The sequence below is a fragment of the Calliopsis andreniformis genome, chromosome 5 (genome assembly GCF_051401765.1).
Source record: "Calliopsis andreniformis isolate RMS-2024a chromosome 5, iyCalAndr_principal, whole genome shotgun sequence".
NCBI classification, from domain to species: domain Eukaryota; kingdom Metazoa; phylum Arthropoda; class Insecta; order Hymenoptera; family Andrenidae; genus Calliopsis; species Calliopsis andreniformis.
Genome location: NC_135066.1, coordinates 2,975,056 through 2,997,831, shown reverse-complemented (window position 1 = coordinate 2,997,831; position 22,776 = coordinate 2,975,056). Strand labels below are relative to the sequence as shown.

Here is a 22,776-nt window from a genome sequence, read left to right as displayed (position 1 = left end):
ATAGAAGTACTCTCAATTTCGCAGATTAGATAGGATGGTAATTTACCTATCAGCCGAAATATTTGTTCAGAAATGAAGGTAAGTTTCAGGAGATTATAGTAGCAAAAGCGGTATGTCTCAGATTTCAACTTGAGCAGGAAAATGAATAAGTGTTGGTTAAAAAATGTCAGTAGAAATCGAGGTAAATATCAGGAGAATATGATAGCAGAAGAAGTATTTCTGAGGCTTCAATTTAGGCGGGAAAATGATGAGTGTCGACTGAAATTTCGTCAAAAATCGAAATATCAGGATAATATGATAGTAAAAGAGGTATTTCTGGTCCTCCAGTTTAGGCGGGAAAATGATCAAATGTCAGCCAAAAAGTTTCGTCAAAATTTGAAGCAAAGATCAGGAGAATATGACATCAAAAGATTTATTTCTGGACCTCCAATTTGAGCAGGAAACGGATCAAGTGTCGACTGAAAAATTTCACCACTGTTTCTTAACAATTTTAATAATTTAATTTAAAGGGCCAGGACCCCAGATGCTACGGTCCTGAGTCCACATGTTAGTGGCACCATCTACTGGCCTCTTATTCTGACAATTTCCACTTGCGCCCCCCTTGTCATAATTCTGACACGCGATTCATAGGCGTCGGTGCTGAGAATTTGCAGACGCAAAGGCGTCGCCGCATAATTCTACAAAAGCTTTTTTTGTGATGATTATGCAATATATCTGATCATAATTGAGGCGTAATAAATTATGGTGCCTTAATAAGTATTCTGGATACTCAGATTATAAATGAATTAATGAATAAAGAGTATAAAATAAATTCTGAAGTGTTGCTCGAAGATATATTGGGTGATAGGTCTATGGTCTATCCACTCTATCCTATACTTCGTCAATGGCTGTATGTTGTCAAGTAGAGTGATGTACACAAAAAGTACATATTGAAATGTAATTACGATCTGTCATTGTATCGTATAAGCTTATATATCTCGTTGTAATTAGGAAAAACTAATTAAAAATGCCTGCGGTAATTGTGGGTCCACCTCAGCGTAGCGAACAAATGTGGCAGGCGTTAAAAGCCCACATTACGAGGGAACGACAACGAAAGAAACAAGGTAACCTTATTCAAAGTAGAATTTGATGTATGTCAGATATCCTCCAGATGTGCCAGCAATTTCTCTAAAATACATAAGTGCTCTTTTATATTCCCTTTTTTTAATTTTAATTCTTTCTTCAGAGCAAGAAGCAGATGCTGAAGAAGAAAGGCAAAGGAAAGAGAGGGAGCGTCAACAGAAACAGGATGTAATGACTTTAGGTGAAACCAGGGAACAAATATCAAATCTCGAGAATGAACTGTCACAACTGAAAGATGAGAAGCATCAATTGTTCTTACAGTTAAAGAAAGTTCTAAATGAAGATGACAATAGAAGGAGGCAGTTAATTAAAGAGAAGTTTGTATTGTATTTTAATAAGGAATTAATGTATATTATTAATGTATATTATGTAAATTAATGTATGATGTCTCTGGTACTATAAAGAGATGTTATTTTCCTGCAGTGTTTGTTCAGAGGTTCTGACAGCAGTAGGAGGATATCCTGGAGCTGGTCCCAGAGTAGTTCATCCACAAGTGTTTCTTCCATCCCCGCAAAGCAGTAATTCTCTTTATAAAGTTGCTGTTGCACCGACTCATACTTTATTACCAAGTGTAAGTAAATGTAATTTGTGCTTGTAAGACATGAGAATCACATTATAGATCTCTGCTTCTCTAGGGCCCATTAAAGAGGACACATAGTCCTTCGCCACCTCCAACAGCCTCTCCGTATCATACTGGTTATGGATACAAACCAACACCTTCAATTCCAAGTTACAATCCTCCACCTTCTAGTAAGTATACATTTCTATAAAAACTATACTTTTCTATTGAAAGATATATTTATATTTGTCAAGAAAAGAAGGAAAGGCAGTATTAAACTAAGACATTTATGCTTCTATAGAATCTGAGGAAGCAGCTAGGAGATCTGGCGATTCCCGAGCTGTTCTATGGAACAGTGAGTGAATAAACCTTCTTTAATTTCCATGCTCTTGCTTTAAAAAGACATCATTACTAACATTTACATTTTCAGTTGTTCATTTTGTCATTATGTCTTGTCTTACAGAAAATAATCAATATTCTGCATCCAGTTTTTATTCAACCCCAACCGGCCAAAGTGTTTACAGTTATCCTGCACCGACGTCACAGCCTTCTAGAGAACCTGAACCTCCTAAATCAGTGTATCTCTCAGGGAACAGGGCGACGTTATCGTCACATCAAACTGGTAAATTGAAACCATATCTCTTTGATCAAATTCAGGTGGCAAAGGCTAATAAAAACATTTTTATTTGTAAGCATACGTGACGAGTTTACATTCATTGGATCATAAAGGTGCCTATGCAGAAGATAAATTTTATTTACGACCGAGCAGTCATGTCACAGTTCACGGTGGAGCTATACCGATTCAACAACCGCCTCAGGTACTTCTTATACTTAAAGAGAATATTAATTTATATAATCTGATATTTTTATGGGATGATTTTACAACAGGGCGCCAAAACTGGAGGAATTACGTCAGGGTATCCAGTAAGAGCACCGCAACCTCCGCCAGCTCCATATCCACCCCCGCCACCAGGTACTTACGTTAGTGCTTCCGGTGCAAATGTACCTGGTCGATTATTGTACACTCAACCTGGTGCAAGATATCTTCAGAGGGAAGTCTAGGATATTATTTAACACTTGCTTAAACTGAGATACCCGATCACGTTATTTGTATATATATATATATATACAGTCACCATCATACTTCAAAATATATTTGTCACGCTTACATAAGGATTGTAAAAAAGTCGTTTTTATCTTCCTCGGTTGATTGTAGTATATATGCATTGTTTAGGATATAATATATAAATGTGTATATTATTTTGGTAACATATATAATACTGATTAGTTTTATTTCTTTCCTTTTACAAAAATACTTCTTTTTAAAAAACATTATAAACTTCGTAAAGAAAAGTTATCAACAATATTATAAATGTATCTGTATGACAAAATTGCCATGTTCGTTAAACAAAAAATTAGAACAAATATGTATAGTTATAACTGGATAGTAATTATTCTTACTATTATTATCACAACGTAATACTCTGCAAAAAAAATATTTTACATTAGATACTAATTAACACAATTTTAGTTTCTTTAGTATTTGGTCAATCGTGTAAAATAATACGAGGTAAATATGATTTTATTCGTCAGTACATGTGGTTTCCTTATTCAATAGTCTTAAAGCTCTATTCCTAGACTTTTTTCGTTCTCTCTGTGTTGTACTGTGTATAAATGACCACAAAGATCGAAAATGTCAATCAAAGTGACTTTGCATAATTTACAAGGGATATTAGTGTTCCCAGGTTTCCTTGGATCTCTGTCACAACAAAAACAAATATTTATTAATTGAAATGAATTAAAAAAGTTTATATTAACATTCATTTTCCACAATATACTTACTCGATTGTTAATGCTCGTAAGTCCTTCAAATGTTTTGTCATTTCTTCCATATCAGATGATTCTTCTAAATCCAATGCATTGTGCAAACTATATATGTTATTAATGATCATGGATACCCTATTAGGTTGCAGACGTAAGTGCTCAGGGTACAGATTCCATTTATCAAAGTTAGTAATCAGTTCTGGCGATTGTGGTTTCCGTTTCTTATCGATCAACTTCAATAATGCATCTTTTATTCTGTTTTGACAAATAATCACCTCTTCCGTGTTATCAACATTTTGGGACGGATGATTTATTTGCATTCCAATGTTCATCCAGTGTCTCAATCTATTTATCTAATAAAGGAACAAAAAACAATGATCCAAAAGTGTTTAAAATAGAAAAATTCACTCTGAACATTGTACTTACAAACTGCATATCGTCCAGACCAATTTCGGCGTCAAAGTAAAGCTCGATATCATGTTCTGGATAAATACTTTTCATGGTTACAGGATCATATCCTAGTCCACACAAAGCGCCAATGTAACAAGTTCCAAAAGCATTGCGCCGTAATTCCATATACGGACTAAAGATCAATGCAATTAAGCCAGTCAGACCAGGAATACGTGGCATTAATGTTGTATTGTATAATGTTAAATTGTGACTATGTACACTCTGGGAGATGGATGCAGCCACTAAAAGTCGCTGACAAGAATCTTCTGGGTCAGTGTCCAGAAGGACTGAATTCACAGAATTTATAGCCATAGATACTCTTTTATCTCGACCAGCCACTGTGAGATTTTTCAGGTCTATTTCCAATGGTGAAAATGGCCCCTTCAGGTTTACAGTCGTGTAACAGTCAGAAGGCTTAGGTGGGTCTGGATAAAGATCTGATATATAATCCTGATTATACTGTAACTTTTCATAATGATAGCATTGCTCATCTGACAAATCTAATTGTTGCATCCTCAAATTATGATTAAATTGTGAGAAGTAGTCTGCTTCCTTTCTAAATGCAAACCCTTTATCGATTAAGCATTGATTAATGCTGATTTCTTCTTCGTTCTGTTTAAGTATTAATTCTATTGCTACCACGCTGTTAACGACAGAGAAAATGTCGCCCAAGAGCAAACCAGGTTTATTAATTAACATCCAGAAATAGTCATGTGCAGCTTCTGACCAAGAGTCTGTTAAGCTATCGGTTACAGACGGTCTCACATTTGCTAGAATGCATTCGAAGGCTAATGAAGGAATATTAGCGAGATCGTTGTTACTATCCAGACATTTCACATCGCACAGTCGGCATTCGCTCGTGTAACCATAATCGATAAAAAATACACGTACTATGATATTTGGCACTGTCACATTACCCTGAATAATACCCCGAAAGTATGTTTTGCAATTATTTTGCTCATATGGTGCAATTACCAGTGTACCAACTTCTGGAAGTTCTTCGAAGTGTTCCAAATAATCTAACATTTCTTCAATAGTTGACTGAATTTTCTCTGCCTCCTTTCTGACTTTAGAGTTCCGCAGCTGTACCCAAAAGCGGCCAGGGCTACTGACCTGAAAAGAGTAAATTAATAATAATTAATATTTGATTGTACGTAATATTAGCTTAGAATTTTAAGGATATGTACATGTTGTATTATTATGGGAATACGGGGCATACGTAGACCTGGTAATTCTGGTCTGAGATTATCCTTTGTAAAGTTTCCATTATCGAAGTAACATTTTCTCTTCAAGTTCATGTTTTCCGCTTGTGTAATGGCTACGTCTTCGTTCAAAAGAGGTATTTCCATTGGAATGTTACACTGTCTCATTTTGATAGCTTTGTAAACTAATGGAGATATTTTACTAGATGTATTAACGTTCTGATTTTCAGGTGTGTCGTTTTTAGTAAACTGTACATAAACCCGAGTAGAAGAATCGAAAGATACTTTTATTTTCTCAACAGTTGGTGCTAAATGTTCTTTGAAAATATCTTGAATTCTACGAGCATAGAGCAATCCTGGTTGTCTCAAAGGCCATCCTTGTACATAGACTGTTTTGGATGGATCCAAGCCACCTAATAGTTTTATACCAGCATATTCATGGCTTTGTCCGACTACATTTTTAACAAAGTAATTCGGATAAAAGGCACCAGCAATTGCGATTTTTAAAATAAATGGTCGCTCTTGTTCTGACCAAACAACTTTATTAACTCCAGCACTTTCTCGTATCCCTACTTTTTCCAGTCTACCAGTCAATTCTGTTATAAGAGCTTTGACTTCACGCAACACTCTGATCTGTACGAAATGTCTCATTGCCCATTTTTTTTCTGCCGCGTCACTGGTTATTCGACGATTTGCTTTCTCAGAGATCCATACTTTGTAGACATTCATAAAAGCGATGCAATCGCTGCAAGAATTGCCAGCCCAAGACAGTTTCGCATTATATGCTAATAATTTCTGTTGAAAAGGACTGCTGAACATGTCTTTCACCGATAAACTAGCAGCGATAATAATTGTGTCTTTCAAGACACTAAAGACATGACCTAACATGAGTAATTTTGTTATATGGATGTCTAATGGAAGATTAGCCATCACTCGACCAAGGTCTGTCAATTCTCCATCAAGCTTTTGCATATCATTATTTTTATTAAGCAGTGCACCTGCTTCTTTCAACAGTAGTATCGTTCTTTCCAAGTTGCTAAGATCAGGTGGATCAAGGGAGAGGGCTAAGATAGCTTTGGGCTCTCCCATGTCTAACACCTTTGCCTTGAGAACCAAATTCTCTAATGGAGCTCGTAACATTTCAGGAGGTGCTTCTCGGGGCAATATATTTTCGTAAAATGCTTCTGGTACCAATCTGTACACTCTCCCATCTGTTACACGTCCCGTACGACCTGCTCTCTGCTTACAATTTACTTTACTTGCCCATGTGAGTTCTAGGCATTGGAAATTAGTTTTTGGATCGGTAATAAGTTGTTTCGTTAAACAGAAATCAATTACATATTTTACGTCAGGTACAGTAATACTACTTTCAGCGATATTCGTAGACAAGATAACGCGACGGTAACCGTGAGGTGGCTTTTGGAAAATTCGCTGCTGTTCTTCGTTTGTAATTGATGAATGCAATACTACCACATCCCATTTTGCTTTCTCGTGTTTTGGTAAAGATAATAAGTTATGCATTTCTTCGATTTCGTGTATTCCTGGTAAAAATACAAGGATTACGTGTCTCTCGTAATATTGTGTTTCTGGATTATAGTTTGCATCATCAGCTTTCATATCCATATCGTCCAAAATTTTGATAAGATTAATACAAAAGTCCATCATTTTTTTTGAGATACATGGCTCTGAAGCAGATACATCAGGTAGCTATGAAAAAAAGCAAAAGTATAATGCAACAGGTACATCCAAATGTATTAGACCATAAATAAAATTATACTTAGTAATTGTAGTTAATATTTACCGGACCTAGTGCAGCCAAATGAGTAAGATAATATATAGCAATATTAAAGTAATTCCTCTTTGCTATATCAATAATAGGTGCAGGTACAAGTTTATTTCTCACAGGTGAAGAAAAGTATTTAGCAAATCTCTCCACTTGAAACGTAGCAGACATTAAAATAACTTTTACTGTACGTGAATTTGTACGCAATAACTTTCGAACAACGAGTAAAAGGAAATCCATATCCTGATCCCTTTCATGAACCTCGTCAAGTATAACATGAGTATAATCTAACATGTTCTTTGTATTTATTAGTTTATGCAAAAGTACACCAGTTGTGCAGTAAGTCAAGCGTGTATCTTGAGATGTACTGTTTATTAAACCCACTTGGTATCCCACAAGAGTACCTACTGGCCAACTTTTTTCCTGACTAACTCGTTTTGCAATACTTATGGCTGCAATACGTCTGGGCTGTGTAACTGAAATAATAACAAATAAATGCAGAGTTTGACCAAATAAACTTAAACTTCAGTTTTAGTATAACAAAATTACCTATTATATTACAATGAAGTCTTTTCTTGTAGCAGGCATCTAAAATAAACTGTGGCACCTGTGTAGTCTTACCACAACCAGTTGGTCCTTGAATGACTACAACCGAATTAGTTTCTATCATAGATACTATTTCATCTTTCTTTGAAGTAATTGTTAAATTAGCTTTTGGCTGATAAGCAAAGTCATAAGTTTTGTAAATCTTTAATGTATCTTCATTAGCCACATCTTGTATAGCAGCTGTGCCTTGTGACACAGTTTCGAAGTCAGTTTGACCATTTGTATTGTGAAAATTCACAGACTGGAATTAAAGCAAATTAAACAAAATTACGACTATCTTTCTGTTATCAATGTACTTACTTGTAAGAGCTCATTCTCTTCTTGTTGCACATATTCTGCTACATAATCTGTACCGCTTTCTAAACGTCGCGTAGACAAATTTAATTGTGCATCTAATAAAGACATATCCTTTGGCCTTTGTCTCCGACTTGTTGGACCTACTAAAACTTTTTTTTTAATAGTTCCTTTCGGACTAAACAGGTCTAGAACATCCATTTTAGCAACTGCCTCTAAACCATCGAACATATTTATTTCTTAAGTTTCCCCTTACGAAATTAACTACAAAACTAAAAATTACAATAATTACCTACGTGTACTTTGTCTCCGATTTCATTTAAAACTTATTTATTCATTTTACAACTGTGAAACACAACAATAAAATGTTAAGACGCTCATCAACATTACACGTGCCTCGATTCTTTTTGCTTCTCAACGATTTGAAATAATCGAAAAATCCTTGAGTTGCCCGACATCGACCAGCGTCGATTGTTACGCTTTACGATCGATTCAGTAACAATCGAAATGTTATAAAACAACTCCAAACAGAAAGTTTATGACACAAACAATTGTATTAATAAAGGCATTGTAGACCCATTACTTTATCAAATTTAGTGGCCTGACTTCATTCAAGTCTAAGTCAGTTGTTCAATATACTTGCTATTTTTATCTCATCATTTATTTATTAGCTTAGTTTTGTTTAAATTTATTGAAGATTAGTGTTTATAAATTTTTCTACTATGTGACCCAATGTATATTTTTAAAGTAGTACTGAGACTCACTAAGATTGCTGTAAACAATTGTGTTTATTTATTTTAAGCATTTTTATAATAAAATTCTAAAAATTTTATAAAAAAGGGGATGAATTTTCAGTACCCACGGGTCCAGTCTTTGATTGTTACGGCACTGTTGAAGCAATAGCGGTACTTCCTGAAATTTGTCCTGACCCTTGAAGAACTACTGGAGATTCAACAAGTAATACAAGAATCTGTGGTATGCACCGTGATTTAGAAATCATGTTACTTGAATAACTGTTTTCAACTTATTTTAATCGTTAAATAATACTCAGCATAACGTAACCTTAGTCTTGAGAGAATTAAAAGAAGGGAAACAATATGAAGAATACAAATAACACTGGAGAAGGTTCACATAAAGTAAAGAATATGCATTTGCATAAACAGTCTGTGGATCAAGAAAAGCAGGAAACAAGGGATTTGTATGTAAAATTCTATTGATATGTATTATAAGTTGTAAATATGTTATTATAGTGATAATGAAATTTATTTAATCATATTTTTATAGGAAGTGGTGGTATATTTTTGGAGTGATTTTGATACTCACAGCAGGGACAAGATTTTACAAAGTTACAGAACCACAACATGTTTGGTATATTATAAAAAAAAACATGGAAACAGTATTAAGAATATATTATTAATGATGTATTAATATTGATACTTTTATGTTATAGTTGGGATGAAACTCATTTTGGAAAAATGGGAAGCTGGTATATAAATAGGACATTCTTTTTTGATGTCCATCCTCCTCTTGGAAAAGTAAGTGGTAGCTTTATAAGATCCTGTTTGTGTGTTAAGAATCTACATTGTTAGTTTTTAGATGTTAATAGCATTATCAGGATACTTAACTGGGTATGATGGGAGATTTCCTTTTGAGAAGCCAGGAGACAAATTTGAAAATGTTCAATATGCTGGTATGAGAATTGTAAGTATTCTGACAACAAATTAGTTACTAAGAGGGATTGCAATCTAAATTATGAAAATGTTGTATGTTTCAGTTTTGTACATTTTTAGGAGCAACCATAGTTCCTTTGTCATACCTCACTGTATGGGACTTAACAAAATCTCTCCAGGCAGCTGCATTTGCAGCTTTATTTATTTTATTTGGTATGCCTTTTATATCTTGTAGATTGCCTCTTTAGTAAACAGAAAATATTAATTTGCATTATTAATATGTTCCAGATGTTGGACTGCTGACATTAAATCAGTACATCTTGCTAGATCCTATATTGTTATGTTTCATGATGTGTGCAACTTGGGGAATGGCACGTGTAGGTTCCCTTCACAATGAGCCATTTACATGGAAGTGGTGGAGTTGGCTGTCATTTACAGGAGTTTCGCTTGCATGCACAATCAGTGTAAAGTTTGTTGGCCTGTTTGTTGTCCTTCTGGTTGGGTTTTACACAGCTTTTGAATTGTGGAGGGAATTAGGAGACCTCACAAAACCTATTGTAAGTTTTTCTGTATTCCTGCGAGTCTTATGAAATTAATATCTTTTTAATATTAATACAGACGCACGTGGGGAAACACTTACTAGCACGCTGCATTTGTCTCATTGTCTTACCAATACTGCTGTATATGTTATTCTTTTACATACATCTTTCTGTTTTAAACAAAAGGTAACAAGATTACTTATAGCTAACATTATATGTACACTTTAAGAAACATGCTAATAGTTTAAAATATTTTAGTGGAAGCGGAGATGGATTTTATAGCTCCGAATTTCAGTCCTTGTTGGAAGGAAATTCATTATACAATGCTACAATGCCACGACAGTTAGCTTATGGCGCTACAGTCACATTGAAAAATCATCGTACTGGTGGAGGATATCTACACTCTCACTGGCATTTGTATCCAGAAGGCATTGGAGCTAGACAGCAACAAGTATTAACTTATTCTTCCCTATAACTTTGCAGTTACGTTTCAATAAAATACTAATACATAGTTCTTCTTTAGATTACAACTTACTCTCATAAAGATGATAATAACTTATGGCTAGTAAAAAAATTTGATACCGAGGATATTCCTTCTGAACCAGTATTAGTAAAACATGGTGATCTTATACGTTTAGAGCATATGGTTACGCGTCGAAATTTACATTCACATAAAGAAATTGCGCCCATATCCAAGAAGCACTATCAAGTTACAGGATACGGAGAAGTAAGTTTGACTTCTCACGATTATTGTGTTTCATTACATGCCAATATACATACTTTTGTTTTTCAGAATGGTACTGGCGATGCTAACGATGTATGGAAAATTATGATTATAAATGGTAAAGATGGAGATGTAGTTGAAACCGTGACGAGTAAACTAAAATTCGTCCATTATCTTCATCACTGTGTTTTAACATGTAGCGGTAAAACATTGCCTAAATGGTTAGTTATGAAATTCATTAATTAACTGAGCAATAAAAGTATTGTACCTCACATTTTAACATTTATATGTGACATACAGGGCGTATAGTCAACAAGAAGTTTCTTGTAATCCGAATATGAGAGATAAGAACGCATTATGGAATATTGAAGACAATAATTACGCAAAGTGTTAGTACATATTAATGTATAAATTATATAATGTTTTGTTAATCATCTTCATTACCATCCCTTTTTTCAACAGTGCCAAACGTTAGTTTTCAAGTCTATGCACCAGGATTTCTAGACAGATTTCTAGAGTCACACGCGGTCATGTTACAAGGAAATTCAGACTTGAAAGTAAAAGAAGGAGAAGTGTCATCTCGTCCCTGGCAATGGCCAATCAATTACAGAGTAAGTTTCTTGATTTCCCGAAGGAAAATGTGAAAATGTAACTACTAATTATGCTTTTTAGGGTCAATTTTTTTCTGGCAATACATTGAGGATATATCTACTTGGTAATCCAATTATATGGTGGGGTAACATCGTGTTCTTAATACTTTTTATCGCGTTATACATTCACGCTTGCGTACGACAGCAGCGTGGTTGTGTGGAACATCCTGCTGTACTTGCACAAATGCATAAAATAGTGAATGCTGGAAAATGGCTATTTATTGGCTGGTTATTGCATTATTTGCCGTTTTGGGGAATGAGCAGAATCTTATATTTCCATCATTATTTCCCAGCTGTGCTATACAGTTCTATGTTAACTGGCATAACATTAAACTATATCATTGACAGCCTACTTATCCTATTTCCAAATAAAATTGGACAAGTCATCTACCATACAATAGTGGCTGTTGTAATTTCAAGTACTGTATATAGGTAAATACTCCCTCACTACATAATGAATTTTTATAAGTGGTTTGGAAATGTTTTTTTTCCTTTCATTACAGTTTTTACTTGTTTTCTCCATTGGCATACGGTATGGTTGGGCCTTCTGCATTAGATCCTGAAAGTTCAATGCATTCCTTAAGGTGGATGGATACTTGGGAATTTTGAAAAGGATCGTTCTATAAAGAAATTCTACTAATTATAGTTTAGAGATAAGGACGTGACGATATAAAATGACAAGATTTGGAGTGGTGATTATAAAGACCCTTTTGATAAAGATATCTCCAAATTACTAACTGCCGTTCTAATGAGATTCTGTATAAAACTTGTACATATAAATAGACTGTTATACTTTTATAAATATAATATATATTATTTACAGATTACTTATATTTAAAACACTAATAATTCACGCAATCCTACAATCGCGGAATTAACTTTCCCTCAACGAAGTAGAGTCATCTTGTAGAGAAGATTGCATAAGCTTAACGAGTGAAATGTTTCTGTATAAATGTCATTAAGAATTAGAACACTTTAAAAAACGTCACAACGCGCGTGGTTCGCTCAGCTGATCGACCCACGTGCTGGAGCTGCGCTTCCCACGGCAACGCAACGCTTCCCTCCGATTCGTTATCGAGCATCCATTTCGAAGCATATCTTGAATCACAGAACGCACTCCCTCTCTTCACTATTTATCTATGATTCAGCAGAGTGACTTCGTAAGGCGTTCAGTAGAGTGATTTTACAAGTAAACTGTACTAGAAGTGCATTTATCCAGCAGCAATTTCGTGGCGCGAATCTCTTTACGTAGCGCGATCAATAAACGCCTCCCGGGGTTTTCAGTCCACTGAGCAGCCACGGACGCGCTCTCTCACGTGAGATCTGGAATAGCTGTCAAAACGACCACGTGTTCCCACGGAGCTCCAGTACGTGTTCGCGCTGTGTACAGTGAGCATAAAAAATTAACATCCACCTCGAACATGACATTGAACTTAGCGAAGTGCGTCTGGCCCTTCAAGCTTTACAGAAATAACCGAGACACTCATTGTCATATTATGTAGGACTGTTAGTAAATAGAAGATTAACAGTTTGTTATACATTGACGTCAATAGTAAGTAGTTCTACATTTTGTTGGTACACTATCAATGGTGAATAGGTAAACTAGCTTCCACTATTACAGAGCTATGAATCGGAGCAGGTTCAAGACCGTGGGCGTTATATAGCCAAGTAGATCAGGGTGATCTGAAAGGATTTTATGCATACTTTAGACTCTTGTCAAACATGTATCAGGCAAAGTTCGACTAATCTTATCGATGATCAGTCTGCGTAAAGATAATGTAGCGTGATAATCACCACGTAAAGATTAAGCATCGATTCCAGGTCTGCCATTGCTGAATTATTTAATCAGTATTCAATATTCAATCGTGAGTTTTTAAACACTCTACGTTCAGTGATAATGTTACAACTATATAGGTCGGTCGACTAATAGCACAGCTGGCTCCGTTCGACTAACATTGTCAAATATACTCGGTCCAGAGGAAGGGTCACAGGGTCGCTGACGAAATTCCCGCGCTAACTTCGATTGGCCGAGGTTCTCCTAGAGAAGAAGTATTGCTTGCTTGGGACACTTGTTGCTAGTGCTACAAGATATTCTTGGTAGGTCGAACTTTATCTTCCCCAGCTTTTAAACAGCCGTCGTTCTGACCCCCTTGAAATTTAATCTGTCTCTTCTGCGTGTGTAACAGCCGCATGGACAGACCGCCACTGATTTGTGTAGAAATGTGTGTGTCAATAGTTAACAGGGGTCTGTCCATATTATCATCAAATTACTAAGGCATTTTAAACTTTGAACTGGTTCACTTGTATTCTACTTCAAGAATCACTTATCAGATAATATCTTCCTAGTGTCTATATTTAAAGGAACCATGAAACACGATAATGAATCTTTGTTCCACTTTCAATGCGATACTCTTCTTATCGTGGACGCGTAAATGTTAAGCTAAGTGGACCTAATTGGAATACAATCCGCAAATTGTCCCCCACTAGCCGTCTACTATGCTACTACTAGTATAAAAAGCTTCAAATGCATCGAAAGAGGAAAGTCGGGATTAATTATTAAAGTTCAGTTCCTAAGTGATCCTGTAAAGGAAAATCGATTCCTCATCTTTTATTCAAGACTCCATTCGTCTGTTGCGAAGCCATTAATTTGTTTAAGAGAACTGCATTTCTGATGCCATGCTATATTCTTCTCTCGATTTCATCGATAATGTAATCGGTTCATAGGTCACGAGATTTTCATATTTTTCTTCTGTAATCGCTAGTCCAGATGTTTTGAAATAGATTATTCTTTTATGGGCAATAACTCGCGTTCAGTGGCAGCCTCTATTTATGTTTCAAATTGATTCAAAATTCGCTATGATCTCGTGGCTTGACAATAATCGCTTTTTCCGGAGCGCGCAAATTAACAATGAAATCTGACCTACATCGTTATACGTATGATATCAGTCGTCTTCGGGACTTGTAACAAGCCTCGTAAAGATTGAGCGCGAAGGTGTAGCTCCTATTACTATATTTCCTCGGCGTAAATTATCGCGAAGTAGAGTATTTCCTGATTTGCAGCGTTACTCATCTCCTCCGCCTCTTGTTTTTAAACCGCTTGCATGTAATCACGATGGACCGACCGTTTCTGGCTGCTGAGCCTCCGTCACAGTTTAACGGAGACAATCTTTTGATACGGTCGTGCTGAGATTTGTCTAGCGTGAGTACTTGGCAAAGCTAGTTATCCTTTGAAGACGGTAATGGGTACGAACACTCCTCAAGTATTTTTATCCAAGGATATTTGAGGATAAGAATTAAACAGAATTCGATATTGGAATTTTTTAGATTTCAAATCTGGAATTTGCAGACCTCTTTTCCCCTTTTTTAAAAGCATTTTCGAATACTTAAAAATTGTATTATTGTTTGTTACTGTAAATGTATTTTGGTTTTTAGGAAAGGTAGAAGGGAGACTTTTCTATAGAGCACCCAGCTGAGGAAGTATTTTGTTATGTGGCGGACCGCAAGATCTATAATATGCGAGACAGCGTATTAGTCTTTTCATTGGCATGGATTCTCACGATAGAACAAGGACTATGCGGCAAACTCGAGCGCGCCGCACACCGACCCAACAACGTTCTCGACGACTATTATGCATATCGTCACATCTCGATTATCCACTTCGACGTGCCAGACTGCACCGTCGCTGCTGCGTTCAAGTAAGGATCTACTGACAATTAGAGAACTAGGACAAAGTCCACTCACCGACACTTTACATAAACTTAGCTTAAAATTAAGTTTCCGGTTTGAAATTTGCAAGACTCCACCAGAGTGGTATAACTATATCATAGAATACAATTTTAGCCAGCTTAAATAGTTTGTCACGTTTTACTCGAGGTGTCGACTTCTAAGTACTTTATCCTAATAGTTCTTGTAGCTCTCTACATGATTTCAATTTCCAGGTTCACAGCAAAAGAAGAGAAAACTGGAGGAATAGGTAGGTGCTCTGCCAGGAACGTCTCCCTGTTCTTAAAGTCCGGCAGTTTGCCTTTCGTTCGCCCAGATGGGTCAAAAATAGCCGCGAAACTCATGGAACGAAGACGTCGTTATTACACCTTGAACATGGAAAGCACCGGGGACGAATATATGATCAGAATCGAAGCACCCGCGCCAGGTGACTGGTACGCAATTGCCTTTCGATCCTGGAGTGATCCTGACAATGGGAAGATCACTCAGCAAGGTCAGCACTATTACCACAAAAACTTTATTCAGGTGGCGTTGACTGCCAAACGAAAATTTAGGAAAAATTCCAGGAGGCCGTGATTGAATTAAACTATTAAACTATTGACGCTATGTAATTTACAGTTCTTAGTGTTCATAGAATAAGTTTTTAAGATAACTCGGTGTCCTGGGAATTTTAGGTGTCCCCCGAATTTGAGTGATATGACTGTTAATGTATTAAAAATACTTCTTCTTTAATACTATCATCAATCATCTCGTCTTTTTAGGCCTCGGTGCATCCTGTGACACAGTTCTAGACGCAGAGCTGCTCTTAGAATCAGCGACAATAGTGTCTCTGCTAGATCCAAAGCAAGAATACGAGGTGCATATGAACGAAAGCACAGACTCTGCTGTGATGCAATTGCTCATCCCCGACGAGTTCGTCGACTCCAGCCTAGCACTGAAATCCACCTGCGGCGAAGACTGTAGAATCGCGGTTCACGTGACAGCGGACGATCACCTCGCTGGAGCCATCGTGAACAGCACTAACGCCACTGTGTTCTTCAAGCCTTACTCCGACGCGTTCCACTACGTGACTCTTCGTTTGCTCTCCGGAGAATCCTCGAACGTCTCTTTGCAGCTGGTCGACAGTTCGCCCACTGAACCGAGCCAGGTAAAGTCGGTGGATTTGATGAGGAAATCGTTGCCAGACTTCTTCCTCTTTGACTACGAACACCTTCGAGGAAACGGGACGAAACCGTCGGCATTCAATCTCACCGCAGATACCCTTTCCGTCCTTAGCTTCGAAATTGGTCGCGTGTACGACGTCGGTGGAACGCTGACGTTGGGGTTGAAGTTGGTCGACGTCGACGAGAAGAAGAATGTTATTGTCATCGCGTGCATCTCTTTGGGTGAGCATCAGAACCTGGATAAAAACGAATGCACAATACAGGGTCTTTCATTAAGACAGATGATTAACAGATCTTTAACTTAAATAACTTAAACTCTGAAAGAACTTGTTTCCATGGAACTTTTATTATACAGATTCTCATATACAATGGAACACCCTGTATACTCTAGTGGCCAAAAATTCATTCTACTGTAGAGTACACTTTCAATGATGAACCATACTGTTTGAGGGTTAAAAATGGTCCCAATGGTAACAGTTCCTTCCATACAAATTTCATAGGGAACAAGTACTTTTTCAAACAAAAGATTTAAGTTCGAGCAGAATTTTTTTGTAAACGAAAAATAACTCTATTTCGATCCCTAGTTTTAATATTATTCTTTCTTCCGCAGGTTACTACTCTAACATCACTGCCGGTGGAAGCTGCGCTCGCCTGGACAATACAACTGTGGCAGACATTTATGTGAATTCTTCTGAACCAGCCACCGTTCATGCCCCTTTTCCTGAGCCTGGTATCTGGCACATAAGCCTGAAAGCGTTTTGTATAGAAGAGAATTGCCATTGCGTCGCAACCTGCTTAAATGGCACCGCCTGTGAGGAGTGCGATTGTATGACCCCCTGCGACGCCAAAGTGGAGAGTCGTATCTCTTCTTTACCCTGCATCGAAGGTCGCTGCAACTCCCAGGGCAAGTGCATGCACTACATGAGCGGCGGTTTCGTGTTTGCAGCCTGTCACTGCTCTGGAGCATACCGTGGCTTCGACTGTGCAGACGACACCTACGTTCTAGGCAACAGCGACATAATCGCCCGAGTGTTGCTGCTGACAGGCAGCAATCTGGCCTTCATTGCGTCTGTCTACGTGGCGGTATGCAGAGAGTACTTCACCGAGGCGATAGTCTATGCGGCTGTAATGTTCTTCTCGACCTTCTATCACGCTTGCGAGGCAGGCGAGGATGTCTACAGCATCTGCATCATGAGACTCAGTGTTCTTCAGTTCTGCGACTTCTTCAATGCTCTTCTGTCTATTTGGGTGACTTTGGTAGCGATGGCTTCGTTCGGGCCGAAGCTTACCGCTTTCTGCCAGATAGCTGGGGCTGTGGTTCTCGCAATGAGTGCTGAGATGGATCGTACGGCTCTCTGGGTGTTCCTTCTGCCTGCTATCACGGGGTCAGCTTTGATCGGGTTGTCTTGGGGCATGAGGTGTAAGAGGAGAGGGACTGTTCGATACCCCTCGCGTCCTTACAGGTGTGTATTGCTTTTTTAATTTGTGGAAGTATATTTGTTTGTGGTGGTAGCATGAAATTTGTTTCTGCTTTCAGGAGTATTTATTTCCCTGGAGGTCTTCTTCTAGTCTCTCTTGGTCTGGTTTGCTACGCGTTCCTGCAAACAAGGAGGAATTATTACATCGTTCACAGCCTGTGGCACGTGTGCGTTGCTATAGGGGTCGTGTTACTTCTGCCAAAGCGACTGTACATGAAGTGATCATATGGGGCATGTTGTTGAAGCGATGTTAGACGTTGAGGAGAAAACTTGTTGCCAATTTGATGAAAGAAACGGGTATAAGGATAGGAGTAGAATATAGTACATTGAGGATGTACTTTGAGATATCAGAGATCTTATTCTTGTAAAAGTCGAATAACGTTTATAGATAAGGAATAATTCAACAGCTAGATGAACGATTTGAAAAGCAATTCGAGTCACCTCGTGATGTTAACTGTCGATGCATTTGAGTATAACTAGAAAATACTCCATCAGTATAGTGCAATTACAATATTTTATTGTTCAAAGTATTTCGCTAAGGACCAAAAAAATGTATATAAAGAACGATAGAAAATATCCACTATTTTTTCCGTAAGGATAAAGTTGCATTTCATTGAGATGAACGTAACGCTTTATGATACATTCATTATAAATCCTTTAAGAATATCTTAAGGATTATATTCCATTGGAGTATCAACGATTTGATACTAACTTCTAGGGAATTCGTTTCACTTCTCTTAGGAATGAAAACCTCGCACGCGGATTAATATATTTAAAAAAAAAACAATATATTTCTATACGATCTAACAAATTGTTGTACATAATAACGTTTAAATCAACTGTGCCTACCTTGTTTAAACGTTGAAAGTGAAGCACAGATTGAACGATAGTAAATTGTTACAACGTGTAATTACGTTGTACGGTTTTCTTTGCCTCACTCACAAAGTGTGAATAAAAACAAGTGTCCAAGCTCGAAGGAAAGTTGTCGCGATTACACGGAAAAGTGCACAGACTAATTTCTGTCGCTTCACGCGAGAAGAACTTCACTTTCCTTGATTCACACGTGTGTAAGACATTGAAATAAAGGTGAAAAAGATATACAAAGACATCTGTTGTTAATCTGCTTTTAATTCATGACTATCAAGAAGAGTTATTTTCAGCTATTTTACTAGATCACTCCACTTGGAGTTGGTCAGTTACCTTAATTATTCTACGAACAGTGCAACCATACAAGCTTGAAATGCATTTCATTACATGGCATTGATGTATTCTCAATCACAATTCTGTACATATTTAAATCAAGTAGCGAAGAAGACTTTGCGCATACAGGTTTTAAGCTCCTGGAAACTTAACTAAAAATACCCTAATCTCTATTAAATCCCCAGTTATAATGTTCCAGGCCCCGTGGGTGCTGTTGTTCCAGTATTAACAGCAGCAGCTGCGCTAATTGCATTAGACAGAAGCGACAACATTGTCTCCATGGAAAAACCGCAGTGAGGATAAGTTCTTGAACAATTTCGCCCTGCTCTTCCAGCTTCCACGGCCTCCTGTATCGCTGTTCCTTCCATAGCCGTGTGGAAGATTTGATTCGTTGTTATCGTCTCAACTATTTTATCGAAGGACGAGACTTTCTCTTCATCGTTCAAATCATTCGCCTCTTTGACAGATGATGCTGCTTGCTGCGAGTACGTGCACACTGCTCGTTGCATGCAAGAAGTCGTGTCGATCCCATGACGAGCCAGAACATCGTCTACTTTAGTCACGATTTGAGAGACACCACTTTCTTCACCTGGAATTAGAGAATTATTTTAGGAGAAAGATATGGGAAGAGTAAATATTATCAAATAAATAAGAAAGTTCTGTCTTTTTTGATTAGTTAGTAAATGAACTTTCTATATTTTTAAGGACTTACTTCTTGCATAGTGACCATAAGTGCCAGAGAGGACATAAAGCAGCTTGGGGATAATGAGGATGGAGCCTACTCCTATAATGGCCCCTAGAAGCAGACCACCCAAGTCTATCTTTGCGGGAGCGTAGGTCGATACCCCGTAGCCCTGTATATTTTATTCAAAAATTTAATATTTAATTTTTGTATAGATATAACGCTAGTAGAAGTACTTACACTTCCTGTACTGCCAATGTTAGTGAAGCCAAATCGAGGTTCTTGACTACGATCCGTGATATCATTGGTATCGGTGTCACCGCGCTTCAGCGTTTCGCTTCGCGAATCCACTTGGGATGGCATGGCTATTTGGTCTTGGGACTTGGCTGCTTTTTCTAAATAGGCCATTGAACTCGGTACAAACCTGTTTATTAAATAAATCTGTTCATTATTCTAGATATTATTAATAAAGACACCTTTAAATTGATTCCAGATACTTTCAAGAACAACTTACCCTCCATTGTCAAATTTTGGGCTACCTCCAGTAATTGCTACCGAAGAAAACAGCAGCAAGATGAGGTTCTGATAATTGAAAGACATCTATAAAAAGCAAAGCTCATTAAGAACACTCTTAGCTATGAAATTCATTGATTTCAGGCGAATACCTTATCTGAATGTAGAAAGGAGTCAGGATGTTCGAGGATGTATCGCGTAGATGTGATCCAAGGAAACTAGACGACATGAACGTGATTTCTGGAATATATAGCGGTACACCTACTCCAGATGGTCACGAGACGACGAGCCATGGACAATAATTGGACCCGACGGTTTCGCTTTCATTGTTAGATTTTCATGGAACGTTATCACGGTGCGTGACTCGCTCGTCTCTCCTGAAGAAGCAGGAGGACGCTTCGTCCATTGTCACCACGATTTGCTCATAAAAAACGGTACACTGTCATTATGCTGAACAGTTTGTAGCTCGAACTAATTCATCTGTCGCAACGAATGATAATCGTGTGTTAACGCGTATGTACCTTGATCTCCCAAATCGCGATTACGTTCTTCCCAATGAAAGTAATTGCTTTCTATTGCACAAGAGATTTCATCTATTGCATCTCTGATATTACATCACCGATTGTTTAGTTGTAATTCATGCAAGTACTAGGCTCTCTTTAATTGAAATTCATTCGATTACTTTCGGTGGGTGATTATTTGATTCAGAAACGAATCAAAGTTTTCACGAGAGAAAAATATTTAACATTGAGTTTTGTTTGAAACATAAAGAAACATAGAAACTTCTTGAAACGGTCATTCGTTGTCTACTCGATTTGGAGACGAGGAATTCGTTCTGCAGGTTACCCCGGAAAATTCACGAAAGTCCCCGTATGCGTGCAGTAAGAACCTCACATATGAATGCACACATAAATTTAAAAACTAGCAGTCTTTCTCGGTGAACATCCGGCTTTTTCCATATGTAACTCTCAAATATTAAATTGCAAATAATTATTCTCTCCTATAGCGAAACATCAATCGCATTTATTAATAGAAAATTAGTCAATTAAAATATCTACTTAAGTCTAACTGCATATTGCATTATCTTCAGAGGAAGTACACAACTTTGGTATTTTAGGAAAATGGTAAAAATCATATGCAAATGTGAATACCTCAGGGTTCTTCACAGTGATGATAGCGAGTTAGGGGTACAAATGTAATTATGAAACATAATGCTCAACGCGCGAGTCTACGAAATTTTTCCACCGTGACGATGACTAGCATAACAGCTCTAGCGATGCCTATTTCGCGACAGTAATTTGACCAGAAATTTCTCCTGGGTTCGTTAATTTCGTTGGCTGAGAACAGAATTTCCTATTTACTTTGGGGGAAGGCTGAGTCTTGTACAAAAACTGCTGACAGGATCAAGGATTCGTCACATGTTCGTGGGCGCTCGCATGCAATTAGTCGATTCACCAGTTGCTTACAAGAGGTAAGGTACTAAATAAACATTAGTAACACTGTGAAATACAAATCACACATTACATAAGACTTCTTCCAAATTAACTTTTGTCTGCCTTAAACTCTGATGCAGTAAAATTCCCATATACGTCGACACGATTCTTTCGTGATAGAAATAGAAAGTATGAAGAACTCAGCGATGGAAGTAGCCACATTTTTACTATTCTTTGTACTATATCTCTCTGAAGCAACGGATCCTAATTTTAACGCAAAATCGAAGAATCTCAAGGCTCAAAATAAAGTGTTCGGTCATCGTCCAAGCAATGGACTGGTTACCTTTAATTCAGAGGATGATAAACTTCGTGTAAGTCCTAAATAAACATATTATAATTAAAAATATTTGAAAATTGTATATTTTTCATTTGAATAATGTTTTCAGATCGATTGGGCAGTAACCATTCCCTTTATCTCGATACCAATTCACCACAAAATTGGCGAGAACGGAGAACCTGAGCCATTGCTTAACGTTAATACCAAGGCTCTTGGAATCGTTGGAATATTAACCACCCTCTTCAGCGTAATCAAACCTCTTTTCTCGAAACCTCATCACCCTCATCTAAATTATCGTGAGTAAAAACAACACTGTAATCGTTTATAATTTATGTATACATTTTCATTAATGTCATTTACATAATAGGCTCAGAGGACAACACAGAGTGGCTACAAATGGGGAATAACATTAACGAAATGTTTTTCAATAACAATTACGTGACTCCCTGTATGCAACACATGGTTTGCTCGATTGTTTCAGTGGCTGCACACTCCGAAAATCCTACGAGTATGGACAAGATAATTGATGGTTTATCCAGGTACTATTACAAAAGAATCTAATCCTTAATTAAATGAGGTAACAAGTTGTAATATTTATATTACATCAAAACAGCCACAAGTGGTTCAAGGATGTCGTAAACGGCACGATCATTCAGGACGCTATAGCCGTGGGACGAAATAGAGACCAGAATTGCGTTCACGTTTACAAGGGCTGTTTGATTACGCCTAAACTTCTCAAGACTGTGATGAACGAATTTGGCATAATGTGATAAGTTGATTTGTAGTGGACAAAAGGAACAGACACATAGTCCTATATCCTCTTG

The 22,776-nt window shown here is 37.3% G+C and overlaps 6 protein-coding genes across 13 annotated transcripts; 4 read left to right on the top strand and 2 right to left on the bottom strand.

Moving 5' to 3' along the window:
* The first annotated feature begins 732 nt into the window (after nucleotides 1-732).
* Nucleotides 733-2,989, top strand: LOC143179780 (uncharacterized). Of its 4 annotated transcripts, none has more exons than XM_076379139.1 (9): nucleotides 733-889; nucleotides 991-1,103; nucleotides 1,226-1,439; nucleotides 1,546-1,693; nucleotides 1,758-1,872; nucleotides 1,983-2,036; nucleotides 2,145-2,303; nucleotides 2,375-2,499; nucleotides 2,570-2,989. In XM_076379139.1, exons 2-9 carry the CDS (start codon nucleotides 1,007-1,009, stop codon nucleotides 2,741-2,743), a joined length of 1,086 nt encoding a protein of 361 aa, XP_076235254.1. In that variant the 5' UTR covers nucleotides 733-889; nucleotides 991-1,006; the 3' UTR covers nucleotides 2,744-2,989. The 4 variants fall into 4 exon arrangements, with proteins under 4 accessions (XP_076235254.1, XP_076235256.1, XP_076235255.1 ...); XM_076379140.1 differs by having other exon boundaries at nucleotides 746-922; XM_076379138.1 differs by having other exon boundaries at nucleotides 747-1,103.
* Nucleotides 2,990-3,056: 67 nt separating this feature from the next.
* Nucleotides 3,057-8,840, bottom strand: Spn-e (tudor domain containing 9 protein spindle E). Its single transcript, XM_076378855.1, has 14 exons — nucleotides 8,770-8,840; nucleotides 8,699-8,728; nucleotides 8,562-8,612; nucleotides 8,480-8,482; nucleotides 8,424-8,445; nucleotides 8,231-8,361; nucleotides 8,097-8,112; nucleotides 7,847-8,053; nucleotides 7,490-7,793; nucleotides 6,959-7,416; nucleotides 5,143-6,864; nucleotides 3,932-5,068; nucleotides 3,524-3,858; nucleotides 3,057-3,440 (listed from the first exon to the last, which is right to left on the bottom strand). Exons 1-14 carry the CDS (start codon nucleotides 8,838-8,840, stop codon nucleotides 3,302-3,304), a joined length of 4,626 nt encoding a protein of 1,541 aa, XP_076234970.1. The 3' UTR covers nucleotides 3,057-3,301.
* Twisted (Protein O-mannosyl-transferase 2) lies at nucleotides 8,818-12,238 on the top strand. Of its 2 annotated transcripts, XM_076379122.1 has the most exons (14): nucleotides 8,818-9,038; nucleotides 9,125-9,208; nucleotides 9,291-9,375; nucleotides 9,437-9,541; nucleotides 9,615-9,723; nucleotides 9,799-10,067; nucleotides 10,129-10,235; nucleotides 10,308-10,500; nucleotides 10,573-10,776; nucleotides 10,843-10,994; nucleotides 11,074-11,162; nucleotides 11,236-11,384; nucleotides 11,446-11,855; nucleotides 11,927-12,238. In XM_076379122.1, exons 1-14 carry the CDS (start codon nucleotides 8,938-8,940, stop codon nucleotides 12,030-12,032), a joined length of 2,163 nt encoding a protein of 720 aa, XP_076235237.1. In that variant the 5' UTR covers nucleotides 8,818-8,937; the 3' UTR covers nucleotides 12,033-12,238. The 2 variants fall into 2 exon arrangements, with proteins under 2 accessions (XP_076235237.1, XP_076235236.1); XM_076379121.1 differs by having other exon boundaries at nucleotides 10,573-10,994.
* An 8-nt stretch (nucleotides 12,239-12,246) lies between these two features.
* Nucleotides 12,247-18,888, top strand: LOC143179773 (transmembrane protein 8B). Of its 3 annotated transcripts, none has more exons than XM_076379127.1 (8): nucleotides 12,247-12,975; nucleotides 13,063-13,244; nucleotides 13,338-13,520; nucleotides 14,856-15,118; nucleotides 15,362-15,639; nucleotides 15,908-16,531; nucleotides 16,920-17,772; nucleotides 17,847-18,888. In XM_076379127.1, exons 4-8 carry the CDS (start codon nucleotides 14,937-14,939, stop codon nucleotides 18,007-18,009), a joined length of 2,100 nt encoding a protein of 699 aa, XP_076235242.1. In that variant the 5' UTR covers nucleotides 12,247-12,975; nucleotides 13,063-13,244; nucleotides 13,338-13,520; nucleotides 14,856-14,936; the 3' UTR covers nucleotides 18,010-18,888. The 3 variants fall into 3 exon arrangements, with proteins under 3 accessions (XP_076235242.1, XP_076235241.1, XP_076235243.1); XM_076379126.1 differs by having other exon boundaries at nucleotides 13,045-13,244; XM_076379128.1 differs by lacking the exons at nucleotides 12,247-12,975; nucleotides 13,063-13,244; nucleotides 13,338-13,520 and adding an exon at nucleotides 14,544-14,622.
* Nucleotides 18,889-21,114, bottom strand: LOC143179782 (uncharacterized). The gene is made up of 5 exons (XM_076379142.1): nucleotides 20,335-21,114; nucleotides 20,184-20,269; nucleotides 19,910-20,093; nucleotides 19,700-19,841; nucleotides 18,889-19,576 (listed from the first exon to the last, which is right to left on the bottom strand). Exons 2-5 carry the CDS (start codon nucleotides 20,267-20,269, stop codon nucleotides 19,173-19,175), a joined length of 816 nt encoding a protein of 271 aa, XP_076235257.1. The 5' UTR covers nucleotides 20,335-21,114; the 3' UTR covers nucleotides 18,889-19,172.
* Nucleotides 21,115-21,465: 351 nt separating this feature from the next.
* Nucleotides 21,466-22,722, top strand: LOC143179785 (uncharacterized). 2 transcript variants are annotated; one of them, XM_076379146.1, is made up of 5 exons: nucleotides 21,466-21,653; nucleotides 21,796-21,986; nucleotides 22,062-22,248; nucleotides 22,320-22,491; nucleotides 22,566-22,722. In XM_076379146.1, the coding sequence occupies exons 2-5, from the start codon at nucleotides 21,807-21,809 to the stop codon at nucleotides 22,720-22,722; spliced, it is 696 nt and encodes a 231-aa protein (XP_076235261.1). In that variant the 5' UTR covers nucleotides 21,466-21,653; nucleotides 21,796-21,806. The 2 variants fall into 2 exon arrangements, with proteins under 2 accessions (XP_076235261.1, XP_076235262.1); XM_076379147.1 differs by lacking the exon at nucleotides 21,466-21,653 and having other exon boundaries at nucleotides 21,748-21,986.
* The last annotated feature ends 54 nt before the right edge of the window (nucleotides 22,723-22,776 follow it).

Excerpts from the sequence above, each read along its gene's own strand:
- Twisted (XM_076379121.1), top strand. The coding sequence starts at position 8,938 with ATGAAGAATACAAATAACACTGGAGAAGGTTCACATAAAGTAAAGAAT. Across the intron at positions 9,542-9,614 it reads AATATGCTGGTATGAGAATT|TTTTGTACATTTTTAGGAGC; the intron begins GTAAGTATTCTG and ends TGTATGTTTCAG. Across the intron at positions 11,385-11,445 it reads AATGGCCAATCAATTACAGA|GGTCAATTTTTTTCTGGCAA; the intron begins GTAAGTTTCTTG and ends TATGCTTTTTAG.
- LOC143179780 (XM_076379139.1), top strand. The coding sequence starts at position 1,007 with ATGCCTGCGGTAATTGTGGGTCCACCTCAGCGTAGCGAACAAATGTGG. Across the intron at positions 1,694-1,757 it reads CTCATACTTTATTACCAAGT|GGCCCATTAAAGAGGACACA; the intron begins GTAAGTAAATGT and ends CTGCTTCTCTAG. Across the intron at positions 2,304-2,374 it reads GTTATCGTCACATCAAACTG|CATACGTGACGAGTTTACAT; the intron begins GTAAATTGAAAC and ends TTTATTTGTAAG.
- LOC143179782 (XM_076379142.1), bottom strand. The coding sequence starts at position 20,269 with ATGTCTTTCAATTATCAGAACCTCATCTTGCTGCTGTTTTCTTCGGTA. Across the intron at positions 20,094-20,183 it reads CCAAAATTTGACAATGGAGG|GTTTGTACCGAGTTCAATGG; the intron begins GTAAGTTGTTCT and ends TTTAATAAACAG. Across the intron at positions 19,577-19,699 it reads TTATGGTCACTATGCAAGAA|GTGAAGAAAGTGGTGTCTCT; the intron begins GTAAGTCCTTAA and ends CTCTAATTCCAG.
- Spn-e (XM_076378855.1), bottom strand. The coding sequence starts at position 8,840 with ATGATTTCTAAATCACGGTGCATACCACAGATTCTTGTATTACTTGTT. Across the intron at positions 7,417-7,489 it reads ACTTCATTGTAATATAATAG|TTACACAGCCCAGACGTATT; the intron begins GTAATTTTGTTA and ends TTATTATTTCAG. Across the intron at positions 6,865-6,958 it reads ATTTGGCTGCACTAGGTCCG|CTACCTGATGTATCTGCTTC; the intron begins GTAAATATTAAC and ends TTTTTTTCATAG.
- LOC143179785 (XM_076379146.1), top strand. The coding sequence starts at position 21,807 with ATGAAGAACTCAGCGATGGAAGTAGCCACATTTTTACTATTCTTTGTA. Across the intron at positions 21,987-22,061 it reads CAGAGGATGATAAACTTCGT|ATCGATTGGGCAGTAACCAT; the intron begins GTAAGTCCTAAA and ends TAATGTTTTCAG. Across the intron at positions 22,249-22,319 it reads TCACCCTCATCTAAATTATC|GCTCAGAGGACAACACAGAG; the intron begins GTGAGTAAAAAC and ends TTTACATAATAG.
- LOC143179773 (XM_076379127.1), top strand. The coding sequence starts at position 14,937 with ATGCGAGACAGCGTATTAGTCTTTTCATTGGCATGGATTCTCACGATA. Across the intron at positions 15,119-15,361 it reads ACCGTCGCTGCTGCGTTCAA|GTTCACAGCAAAAGAAGAGA; the intron begins GTAAGGATCTAC and ends TTCAATTTCCAG. Across the intron at positions 17,773-17,846 it reads TACCCCTCGCGTCCTTACAG|GAGTATTTATTTCCCTGGAG; the intron begins GTGTGTATTGCT and ends TTCTGCTTTCAG.